This window comes from Megachile rotundata, chromosome 12 (genome assembly GCF_050947335.1).
Source record: "Megachile rotundata isolate GNS110a chromosome 12, iyMegRotu1, whole genome shotgun sequence".
Classification (NCBI taxonomy): Eukaryota; Metazoa; Arthropoda; class Insecta; order Hymenoptera; family Megachilidae; genus Megachile; species Megachile rotundata.
Genome location: NC_134994.1, coordinates 15,931,656 through 15,944,429, shown reverse-complemented (window position 1 = coordinate 15,944,429; position 12,774 = coordinate 15,931,656). Strand labels below are relative to the sequence as shown.

At 50.9% G+C, this 12,774-nt stretch overlaps 1 protein-coding gene across 4 annotated transcripts in view; it reads left to right on the top strand.

Moving 5' to 3' along the window:
• The first annotated feature begins 3,818 nt into the window (after positions 1–3,818).
• bbg (PDZ domain-containing protein big bang) overlaps positions 3,819–12,774 on the top strand; it is a 29,997-nt gene continuing 21,041 nt past the window's right edge. For 2 of the 4 annotated variants that reach the window (XM_012281122.2, XM_012281121.2), the window contains exons 1-5: positions 4,192–4,513; positions 8,373–8,802; positions 9,006–9,455; positions 9,531–11,143; positions 11,547–11,629. In XM_012281122.2, coding sequence (XP_012136512.2) covers positions 8,452–8,802; positions 9,006–9,455; positions 9,531–11,143; positions 11,547–11,629 — 2,497 coding nt within the window. In that variant the 5' untranslated portion in view covers positions 4,192–4,513; positions 8,373–8,451. The other 2 variants (XM_076537725.1, XM_076537724.1) reach the window with 2 other exon arrangements.

Here is a 12,774-nt window from a genome sequence, read left to right as displayed (position 1 = left end):
CTCGCTTCGAATCGTTCGGATTCGAGAGCGAACAGGGAATCATTCGAAATATTTTCAAGGAACGTTTATTTTTTCCTTTTTCTTTCCTTTTACACGAAACGTTAATAGCTCGCTTTCACTATCGTTCTCGATGCAACGAAAAGAAAGCGCCGTTACGCGCGTTCGTTTCCCAACTATCATCCCTCGTTCGATCTTTCCGTCGCCTCGTGATCGATCGCTTCGTCGATCCTTCGTCGCGGGATCTTCCGCTTTATCGATCGAATACGCTAAAATTACCCTCCTATTCTTGGATAGTCTTCGGTATCGAAGACAGGATTTTATTCGCTAAATACGAGATTTCTTAATAAAACACTTTTTTGCGGAGATGCGGAATCTTGCTCCACTGTGTGTCGCTGATCCTGACAAAGTTTCGGAAACTCGAATCGACGTTGGATTGTCGGGGAGAAGGAAAGAGAGAAAAAGAGAGAGAGCAATAGTCATTTTACATCCCGTGCTTTCCTCGGCCGTGCACCCACACGTGGATGTTCGGGACATGCAACTGCAGTCCGTTCACCGAGAGACTGACCTCGATTCCACGTTTCAAGAACGTGCCTTTTCGCGTCACGACTCGGAATCGTCGCGACCTTTGCGATCCTCTTGTTTCACGATGACGATTTTACCATTGGAACGCCACGAATTCCAATCACGAACGATCGTCCATCGATTTTCACGTATCGTTCTACGTACAGTTAATCGACGATCGCGTCTTCGATCGAGTCGAAAAAGAGGTTAAGGAATTGCGGCGAACGCGTGATTAAGCAAGAAAAATCAGCTTAAACGGAGAACATACTCAGATTTCTGACCACTTGCCGGACTTCGGAACACTAAGAAGTGCACGGATCACGAGCCGATGATCGATCGATCAACGCGTTCGATCCACTTGCTCGGCTCGTGTCCGATTCTTGTCGACGCATCTTACGTTGTTTCACCGAAAAACTGATCGAACAGATCGTACAACGACGAAAGAGTCGGTAGGCGCGAAGAAACGAGAATTTAATTAGATACGGTCTCGTCAGAACGAGACGAAAATGGAAGAGGAATATCGCAGAAGAGTTTCGTCTCGAAGAAGATAAGAGGCTATTAAAGCCGAACATTGCCGAAAAAGCGATATTCAAAGTTAGACGGCCGAAGAGATGGCCTGAACCCGTGGATACCGTTACTACCTGTTCCTCGAAGCATCTCCCGTTTTATCTCCGTTCAAAAGGTAGTGGCTACAACTTCTCTCGCAGAACCCATCTCGACTTCGTCTTTCTCTTTTCTTTTCGTTTCGTTCTCTTCGTCTTTCTTTAGCCAGTTTTGCCACGCCATACCGTGTACCTGCTTCTCGAGGTCCGCGAAATTTCAGGGTCGTTAACCCTCGAAAACGCGTCCTTCCCAGGGAAACGATCGTCTCTTTTTTTCCCCGATCGTTCTACCTTTTTTCGACACTCACGTCGAGGAACGACGCGAGTCGTCGCTTCGCGGTGAAATCGAGCCGAGAAAAGAGAGGCTAGTGTTTTAATAACGGTTACCGATGCTCGACGCTACGACTCTTCTGGCAAGACGAAATTTCCAAGCGTTTCCAACATTATGAAACTTTTTGGAGAAGACGGTTTAAAATAGTCGAATTATCAACGGTTAGCAAAATGCCGAGAGAGAAACAGGGTACCGTGATTTGGATCCGAGGCACGCAGAGATCGTTGTCCTCGTTCGGAATATGCGCGCGAAACACCTACCAGCTCCGATCGGAAAGTCACCTGCCGCATACCTTTTGCTCCGTCGCCGGAGGCAGCAGCCTTCGCTCTTTCTCCGAAAGGAACGACGAGTAGAGAGACAGACAAAGAGAGAGAGAGACAGAAGAGAGAAACGATCCGCGAAAAAAAGATTCGCTTTCACGAAAGTCCACGCTGCCTTTTCGTTTTCCCGCATCATTCTCTGTTCGCGTCGAGCGTTAAACCAGAAATTTTTCTCGATTTTCCGATCGAGCAATTTCTCCTCGAACGCGACGAACCTAATCGTCGAGTGAAATACGCGAAATTGCCACTATGTACCATAGCGTAACAGGAAACGTATCGCGAGGTAAAATTCTCGGCACGCAACGATGCTGCACCGTTGCTCGAACTGTTGGTCGATCGCTGCCTCTATATCGCCATAGATTCCGGACTTAAACGGTTCTTCGGACAATCATGGAAATGTGTATCGCGTCGTCAAAACGAATGTACAACATACGCGCGTATTCGTGGCAGAAATCGCGAAGCTGTTTATGAAGAAAACGATTAAATCCTGCTTGTCCCGAACGAACGAAGATCGAGCAAAAGCAAGCAGAGGAGCGCAACGCGTTCACGAGGTTACGGAGAAATGCAAAATATTTAATTGATAACGCGGCAAGCGCACCTTGCGCGATCCCGGTCGCTCCAGCAACCCAGATCTCCGGTGTGCGATGGAAATATACCGTTAAAACTCGCCATGGGCCCGCAGTCGTTACTCCCGTTCGACGAATCGTCGGCCACCAGTATATTCTTACTCCTTCCCCTCGTTCGTCGATCGATCGAGAGCTTGCGAGATCGCGAACGATCCGCGAGGAACCCCGTTAAGAATTCGATCCCATTAAGAAGGCTCGAAGGGGGTGTCGAAATCGGTGGCGATCTCTTCGAAGGCGACGACATTCTCACGGCCATCGCCGCTTTCGAACTCGCGCTTTCGTCTCGCCGTTGCATCGCTGCGGCTTTTGCATAATTCCGTTTCCGGCATTCCGGTCGTTTTCGCCCGGTCGCGTATCCAGCGAGCGGCACGGTTTCGCCGCGAGGCGAAAGTGCCTCTAATGCTAAATAATCAACGGCGGTTGCTCGGCTGGTGGGAGATAAACGTCAATGGTCGACGGAACGGGTCGTCGGCTACCGCGAACGAGTACTGGATTTGTGGTTTCGCAAAGGGGGCCAGTGGTATGTCGGACACGTCTGACAGGATTACTCGGGAGCTCTATATCGGTGAGAATCGATTCGACGTAACTCGAGTATCCCGTTTCCCAACGCGATAATTCGTCGCGGACGGAAGGCTCCGAAACTTTTGCGAATCGTGCTCAATCGTTCGTCGTTGTTCGAACCCGCAGCTTTCGTCAGCTTCGTACTCGACCTCGAAGCGGTCGCGCTTCGTCGAATCGATGGACGACTAGACACGCTAACGCGTTCGAGACAGACCGCGAACCGTAATAACACGGCTACGAAGAAGAGACGCGCAGAGAGTACGCCTCCGGCACTTTTCTTTCGAGTTAATCGTTATGGAAAGTCCGAGGGTAATATGGAACGTCGGTACGCCGCAGAATGTCCTAGTCGACGCGTTCTCTCGCGAGTCGAGAAAAACGAACGCGTCTAACTACTCTTTTTCTCTTCCTCTTTATTTTTCTTTTTTTTTTTCTAGGAAAACAATCTTTTCGATTCTGAAGCGATCTATAAATATCATCGGAGGAGAAGAAAATCCGTGTTCTTTCCCGAAACAGCGAGGTTGGCATTGGAAGCGAAGGCTAATAGACGGGTACACCGCAGGAATCTCGTTAGATCGGATCGGCTGGCAGGCCGCATCGGCGAAGCGAGCCACTCGTCGACGATCGTGAGATCCAAGCCGTGTAATTCTCCGGTAAAGACCGTAAACGCGTTATATCAAATAAAATTCAAACGCCCGTAATGACCCGTGTCGGATCACCGATCCATATCGCGGAGAATACCGAGGAAAAAATGCAGGTAAGCTCGCGTTATGACGGCTACGGGTTAAATTGGATCGCTCGTGCCGGTGTCGAGCGCCGAAAGTTCGCGGCAACGAAACCGTCTCGACGTTTGGTACGTTCCTTGTAAAAACGCCGAGTCCAGCATTAGTCAAGTTCGAAATGGCCGGTAGAACGAAATTGATGAAAAAGCATCGGGAAGGGGACTCTCGGATGGGCATCAGGCGGGAGAAACGGATGGGCGCTTAGCTCTGCGACCAAAGGAGGTTGAGTGAACGGGGCACTCTGGCGGACGACGAACGCACACGGTACACGGCACGCGATAGAGAAACAAAGAAGGAACAACGTAGCCGGTAGGTAAGAGAAAGAGAAACGGTGAAAGGGGAACAGAGACGGTAGACCGTGTTTGTAATCAAAGGGGCGATCCGCGGCGCGGCGTGGAAGAAAGTCAGCCTACTGGCGAGCCAGTCCGGCACGGCGCGTTGTCCCGAATGCACGTCGAACCATCGATTTCCGCCTGTCGTGGCCACGTGATCGCGAACCAACTTCTTCCATCTTGGTCCGACGTCGCGTATAACAGATAAATCCCGCGAACTTTTGATCGACGGTTGCGTCGAACGATCGTGACAGGTACGCGCAGTGGGTCGTTGTTCGATAAACGGACGATTCCGTGGAAAAACGAAGGAAATCACGCGGGCAGAACGGTGTCGGATATCGGTATCGGGAGCCAGCTGGTTCGGCGTTCTCTTAGCGATGAACACGATCGACGATTGAACGGTGAGTAGGGGAATAATCGTTGCGGGAAGTGGCACCGTGACGAAGAAATCGCGAGGGATTCGCGTTGTTCCGTGCCGCGAAACCGGGTAACGCGGATCAGGAACGAGCGAGAGAAGTCTTGGTTGGCAGTCGAACTCGAAACCAACGATCGGCAGATCGTAAGTTGCAAAGCGTAGAATAACGAACATCTCGCGACGGAGTAATATTTTCCATATCGAAAACGAAGTAGCGTGCTCTCGGTTAAAGAGGAAAGTGATATAATTGGTCGTTTATCGTTCTCGCGATTAGCGCGATCGTCGATTAGTCGGTTAACCTGTCGAGAGGCGATAACGTTATCTTTTAAATGGTCTCGTTAGTCCGACGCGTCGAAAAGATTCGAAAAGAGCATCGCGACAGGTGGAAGTCGAGGATATTACACGCGGTACGCGCAATTCAGACAGTTCGCTATCGAAAGAACGCTCGCTTGATCCCCTTAACTCTCTTAAAGGGCGACCAGTAAGGCTTCGATGAATGTCGTACCGATACGAAACGTCGCGAAGGTTTGTCATTTTTTCGCGATTAAATAGGAAACTTTCGTAAAATCGAATTGCGACCTTCGAGAGGATTGACGCGTCGTCCGGGTCGAGCCTGCTGGCAGGAAGCGATTGCCGATAACGAGAGACAACGTTTCCTTTTGATCGACAAGAAATCTCTGGCGAAACCAGTTTCCGCCGTAGAGGACATCGAGCGGGCTCTTCGAAAGCCGATGGCATTTCGCGTTTTTCTTCCCCTTTTCTTTCGCTTTTTCTTTACGTCGACTAACGGATAGGCCGTGATTTTCTAGCTGCCAGGTATATCGAGCCGACGCGACGCAAGGATAATTATTATTCTCGATCCTCGTGAAAGTTTCGAGGTAGGAAGCGTCGACGCTTGCCAAACAAACCGACCATCGCATCGATCTCTTCGCTGTTTCGTGTTTCGTAGCGCACACGTAACGCTCCAACGACACGCTGTTCCGTGCAATAACTCTTATTTTTTTATCGCCTCGTCGCGTGTAAACATCGCTTCTTTCGTCCTCCTTTTTTCTTTTTCGCACTTTTCTACTTCGTTCCGAAGCAGATGCGAAACACGCTCTATAAATAGTTGGCAGGGATTTACAACGCGAATTCCTAGAGCGTTACGAATAGTCGGATGACACACGGTTTAGAATCTCGTCTGTTGGTAAGAACGCGTCGTATTACGCGATCGCTTTAACGTAAAGCGGTATCGTAGACGAACGTTGATCGAGTCAAGTTTGGAGTCGTTGTTCCAACGAAAGGAAAAGTCGTGCGAAATTTCCAAGCGACTCGATCGTATCGACCTTTTGTTCGAAAGAAAGATTCCGTGTCGCGGCAACGAAAGGATCTTGAAAACGAGTCTCTCGCGATTCTGGCACACGGCCGAAGGAAATGACAAAAGAAAGAAAAACGTGTCGAATTTTACGACGCTTTTCTCGCCGAGATGAATGCACGAAGATTCGAGTAATAATGAATGGAGTACACCGTCAAAATCCCTGAAGCGTGACGGAGAACGAGTTTGTTACGCAATTCTGCCGCATTGTACCGTCGTTTAACGGGCTGGGAAAATGCAGAATTCCACGGGAGAGACCGTCGCTTAACCGAGTGTAAACATTTCCGCGCGGAACAGCCGATACCTACTTCCGAATAAGGCCAACTACCTTCGCGCTGGCAGCGGTAGGACGCGTTTCAACGTTTAGCGGAACGAGCGACGCGAGAGTAGATACGGAGCGGAGGGAGCAGACCGAAAAGTAGAATAAGTCTGTTCGCGATGAGAACGGGGGAGAGTTGTAGGTCAGTTTCGAGCGGTTTATTAATTCGGAGCAGGTTCAGCTGTCCCGGTTGTTTGACAAACCGATTACCTGCTCGTAATCGAGCCGTGCATTTATCAGGATGCGGTATAGTTTTGGATGTCAAGGCGGATGAGCAGTTGAAGGGTTCCTCTCTCGCGCGCCCGTAATTTCCTCTTTCGCGATCGATACAGGCGATATATCGTCGGTGTAACTAAATACGATTATTCGCTCGATCCGTCGACGGTTCGAAAGGATAATTAAATGTTCGAAAAGAGCGCGAAACTAAATTTTAAGATTTCTGTGTCAAGTTTGAAGCGGTATCGGGGCCATCAGATGGAATCGATCGGGCGCGTTTCGCGATATTTTCGCAAGGTGCTTTGGTGGGTGCCGTGTAACCGAGAGAGCGCGTACTCCGGCGAATCGAGAATGTGGCGGAGCTCGGGCCTGCGGCTACGAATTCCGTTACGAGCACTTGTATGGTTCTTCGGCTTCCCCCGCGCCCTTCTCGGTCCACGAATCAATTTTTTACCTTCCAACCAGTCTTATGATTCGCGAACGGATTCGCGTTCGTTCCTCGAATGTCCGATAAAAATAAGCCAGAGTTATCCCGTTGTCTATTAAAGATATACGCGTTAGACGAGCCGCGAGTGTCGATGTTTCACCGACCGATTTACGAGACTCCGAGGAAGAGACTTTCCATTCGGTCGAACAGCGCGAGAAAGGCTCGGAAAGGACCGTGAAAATATGAAAAATTATGACCGTGATTCAATGGCGGCGATCAGCTGATCGCGAACCAGCGACCCCGGGTCAATCTACTTTCTAATTTGTCGCGTTCTACGGGAATCGGTTGGCTAAAGAAGCAACGGCGACGAAAAGGGAAGGGAAGGGAAAACGTGCCGCGTGTTCGGTTAGATGGAAACGAACATACTTTCTCGCGACGAGAATATACGTATCGTTAGAGGATCGGGATGCTGACGAGTGAAAACGGACGGAGGCGGTGAATAAAGAGTCGTCCCCGAACACTTATTGGCCGATGCGGCGCTACCGGTCTTCTCCGGTCTTTGCAAAGATATTTTCTCGAACAGTCAGATTCCCGAGCGCGAGCTCGTGGAAGAAAAATCGATCAAGCGAGCGGGAAGATTCGGTCGAAGAAGAACATAAGGCGAAAGGGAAACGAAAGCATAACGAATCTTGCATAGTCACCATTTTTTTTCCGTAATTAACGCGTTGATTATTGCAGTGAAAACGACGGCACACTTTAACGAGAAGAATTATCAAGAACGGCGATTTACATGGAAACGCGCGTTCATATTTGTTTGCAATTTGCGGCTTAATGGTATTGTAACAGTACCATGGGTAGTCGGGGAAGCGAGCAGTAACATAGAACGAGAAACATGAAAGTTCCGCGTTAAGTTGGTCACGCGAGTACGCCGCGCTGGCACGTAGTTAAAGAACGCTTAATGACCGTCCGAGAAGATCTCCGACGCTACGTGACACAGTTTACCGCAGTCTATTCGTTCGGCTGTTGGCCGCGTCGATGACAATTCACCGGATTTCTGCGCGGCGAACGGTGCACGCATTCCAATTTCCCTCGACCGAGCAAATCTCGCTTACCGTCGCGTTAACTCGCCGGATCTCGGTCGATCCGTATTTTTTCGTTCGCGGATAAACAATTTATTCGCGAAACGAACGAAATACAGCGCGATTAAAACGGACAAATTCTATCTCGCGACGGTAAGAAAGAAATAATTATAACCGATAACGTCAACGAACCTCTCTAACGTATAATCCTCGAAACCTAAATAAAAGGAGCTCGCGACTCGTTCGAAGCCGGTTCATCGCGCCGTATGAAATTAACGGAGAAAGTCGCGATAATCGTCGATCGACGGCTCGAAGCATCGATACGAAACTAGAAAACGAGAGAACCGCGAAGAGATCCGACGAAACGGACGAACTTACCTCGAATCCGTTGGAGAACTTGTCCGTCGATTACGACACCGATCGTCTACAATAGCAGGGACCTGTTTTCAGGGAGTGGCCAACATTCCGGAGCCGTAAAGATCAACGAGGTGTTCGCGATGAATGGAACGGTTTAACCACGATCCGGAAAATGGATGTCGTGAAGAGTACAACGGAGGATTTCGTGACGGTGGTCAGCGTCGACAGTCAACCGCCGCCGAAAGAGAACTTCGTCACGGTGCTGTCGATAGGAAACGGGAAAAAGGACGACGAAGCGGTTACGAGCCCGACGAAAAACCAGGCGAACGGCGTCGATGGACTTCTCGAGGAGGAAGTCGAGGTGTTCCGACTACCCGGAGAACGATTAGGATTCGGCTTGAAGTTCGAAGGAGGCAACAAGACTTCCGAACGGGTCAGGAGGCTGTTCGTGCAGAGCTGCGCGGAACAAAGTCCGGCGAGCAGGGCTAAATGCTCGTGGGGCACCTTGGGAGAGGGCGACGAGGTAATCGATGCTTTTCTTTCGAACGGCTACCGTTCAGCGTGGAGTTGGTAATTCGCGACGTGCCCCCTGTGTAATTCCGTGTAACGATTCCCAGGAGAACCGGGGCGCGGTTTGCTCGCGGCATACATAAGAAACGAGCCTCTCGTCGCGTGACTCGCGACGCGCACACGGTCCCATCATTGGCTCTCTTCTTTTCTTTGCAGGTACTCTCGATAGACGGTGTACCAGTGACACACATGACTCGATTAGATTGCGTGAGGAGATTGAAGGAATCGCAGCTGGTTATCAAGCTGGTGGTCAGGTGCAGAGGAGCTCTCAGGCCCGAGGTGGTGAGCGCCGAGAAAAAAACGTCACCGGAGAAGAGCAAAGTGCCGCCAGAATTGCCATCGGTACCTCCCCCCGTACCGCCGCGAAAGCTGCGACAAGCCCGAGGCTTGGCCGACGGCGAAGCTAATCCGAGTCCTGTGAAGAAGTCCTGGAACGGATCCAGGTCGCGGAGCGATTCGCAAACCAGTTCTCCTGGCTCGCAAACCGGCAACATCGTCGACAGCAAGTCGACTTCGTTCGAGAGCTGCGAGTCTTCGCCGAAGATCCTCGATGGATCGGTTCAGGAGAGTCCGAAGGATTCGCCGGAGTTCGCGAAATCGAAACAGGTTGTTATCGGGTGTCGATCGCGTATCCGAATCGAAAAGCGTCGATCTGGAGGTTAATGTAAGATATGTCCGTAGGAACCCCCGGAAGCTATGGTGTACGTGGACGCCAGGTCTCAGTGCGGATCGACCCACGGAAGCGCTTCGGACGACACGGGAAGTTCGATGTCCACGGTGATCGACCGATTCTCCACGTCCGACCGAGTATCGACCGTGTCGACCGTCTCGACCGCGTCCACCGCGTCCGAGCAACCTAGCGAATTTTCTCGAATCGATCAGGACTCGAACGGCGATCTGCAATTGTCCAAAGCGATATGCCCGTTCGACGATCCGGAGACCGATTATTCGTCCGATCCGCCCGATTATCTGCTGCGCCGTTTGGCCAGTTCGGAGGCGGTGACCCACGTCGAGTCTCGAGGAGAAGTCGAGAAGGTGACAGCGGTGGTGGCACCGAACACGGTGCTGATCGAGGAGACGATCACTTTTCAGCCACCGTTGAGCTTCCAAGACGCTCCGTTGAGTTACGGTCACGAACCCAGACCGGATCTCTTCTACACGGCCGATCTGGCCGCCGACTCGACCACGCATTTCCGACCGATTCAAGACGACGTGGAACTCGTCGAGCGCGTTAACAGCGTACACGAGGACGACGAGGAGGAACTGAACGCTTTGGACTCGTCGTCGACGTTGCAGAAATCGAAGGGACGCGGATCCTCGAGCAGGACACCGCCTCCTTTGCCTGTCAGGAATCACGTAAACAGGATCAACGTCAATCAGACGAGCAACGATCGAGTCGTCGAACAGCGTCAACAACGATCGAGTCCGGAAACCGTCGATGGCCGATCGGAAGCGCCCGTTTTACCGCCGAAACCGTTACCCCGAAGAGACGCGAAGATTCGACGAAAGAGGCCACCGCCTCCACCGCCGCCGCCGCTACCGCCGCCTCCGCCGCCTACCGTTCCGCCGAGAACGGACGCGAACGCGATCGAAGTTACTCGCGCGAAAACGGAAGAGGACGCGACCACGGAGGAGGCCGACGTTAACGGCAACAACCGCGACGGACAACTTGCCGAAGAGAATTTTCGGAACGAGAAGCAAGATTTTACGGAAAAGGAGAGAACCGAGGAGACGGACGATACGGAATCGATGGAGAACTACAACGTTTACGAGGACGAGGGACTAAGAACGAATAAAGTATTGGAGATAATCGAAATAAGGAAGGCGAAGGCTTTCTCGCCGACGATCGCTAATTCTAAGGATGACAAGAGCAAAGGTAAGGGCGCCGAGAACGACCGAGTTAACGGCGATAGCGAGAACGTTCGAACGTATGAGAGAATGAAACCGGAATCGAGAAGCAGAACCATCTCGACGGAAGTCGAAGAAGACTCGGAAGAGGAACACGAGATGAGCACGAAATTTAACGAGCCTATTGATTTTCAATGCGAGACGACGGATCGTTCGGACGATACGGTTTCGTCGTCGATCGATGGACGATCGATCCAAGATTCTTATCGTTCGTGCAACGATATCGGTCCGCGTGAACCGACCGTGAACGGAACAGGGAACGAAAAGGGAAGCGTCGAAGATGACGATACGAGCGAGGAAAGCGACGACGGCGATTACTATTGGCAAAGTAATTTGGCCACCATAGGCGAGGAAGAGGAAACGAATTCTCTCGAATACACGAACGCGTAAGTTTTCTCTCGCGTCGATGTCTAAAGGAATCTATCGAATTTCCTAACCGTTTTCAACAACTTGTCGTTCGACGGCATAAAAAATCTCATTACCGTCTTGGCTACGCGAACGTTTTGTCGGTATCTTATCGTTTGTTCTCGACTCTTCGACGATAAAGTGATTCTTTTTGTCGATTGTTTCGACAAAGAATCATCCGTTATCCATTGCATCGATAAAACGTTTACGTACGTGATTTTGTATAAAATCTGAACGCGAAGGTAAAGTAGACGCGTACAGGAGATTTACGTTCACCTTACGGACCTTAAATGTTTGACAAACGTTTAAAAAAAAGAATTGATCGATAAGCATCCGACGACAGGTTTACGGCGCGAAAATAAGAAACTTTTCGCTGTTTTGCAGGAACAAAGAGTCGAGCGACAGCGAAAGTAACGCGACGGAGAAATCGGAACGGCAGGAATCGCCGAGCAAGAAAGACGCAAGTGGTAAGTAGATAACTTGACGACTTCGTTACTCCATTTACTTACACCTATTTCTTCCCGTTAACGAGAAACGGACGCGTAAAGAAATCGCGTCGCGATTAAACTACGATATCGAGTATTATATATCGAGTAGGAAAGTAGCGGTCCAGAAACGACTGTACCGATAAGAAACTGGTAGCGAAGCGAACAAGCGACAGCGGTACGAAGGTGACAAGTCGGAGGAGAAAAATGTCGCGTTTAAAAGAGCGAACGGTAGGTAAGGTTCTAGACGTTGAGGTGGAAGGAATTCGCTGGAGCGGAGAACGCGCGCGGAACGCACGCCCACGCGTCGCGTCGCGCTTCATAAAGGTTACGCATTAATCTCGGTGCGTTACGCGCGGCCGTTAACGTTCTCTGCTTTCGAGCGAACGAGCCTTCGAAACGGAGGCAGAGATCTCTCGAACGAGAGACAAAGGTGTGTTGCGGCGCACCCTCGACGCTAAGAATTCCTTCTCGCCCCTATCCGGCATCCGAGACCGAACAGGCGCCCGTTGCTACTCATTGTCCGCCAAAGATGGATCGCGACTTACGTGGGAAATCGAAGGCGAAACGATGCGACACCCGGTTCCGCGCGCTAAAAATATCTGTTTCCTGTCGGCTGACCGAATCAAGAGATACCATTGAACCTCGCTCGAAATATTTATCCTCGGACCTTGTATCCGTGCTCGTTGACACGGTACTTTCGCAGACTTTCGCCTAATTGCGAGAGGTTTTGGTAGGCTCGCCTAATACCGGATAATCGTTCGTGCTTCGTGCTTTAATAAGTCTAATCGCGACCCGATAAAACGGGCAAGCACTAAAACGATCGGTCGGCGGGGTAAGATGGCCGTTCGAAAGCGCCATACCAGATTCGTTCGAGCAGTAACGCGTCGCGTTGCACCGACGGATTGGTCCGATTGCCAGCAACGCGGAACGAAGCATCCTCGGGTCGAAAGAAGAGGATTTTTCGTAGGATCGGGAGCGCAGCTAAGTGAAAGATCTCGGAAAGGAAGGCGATCAAGGAGGGAACGGAGGACCTTGAGCGCGGTCAAGCCACCGCAGCGCGTGTTCGTCCAGACGCGGCTCCACTGCCGGAGCCACGGGTATGCGCTTACGATCGCCATATTGTT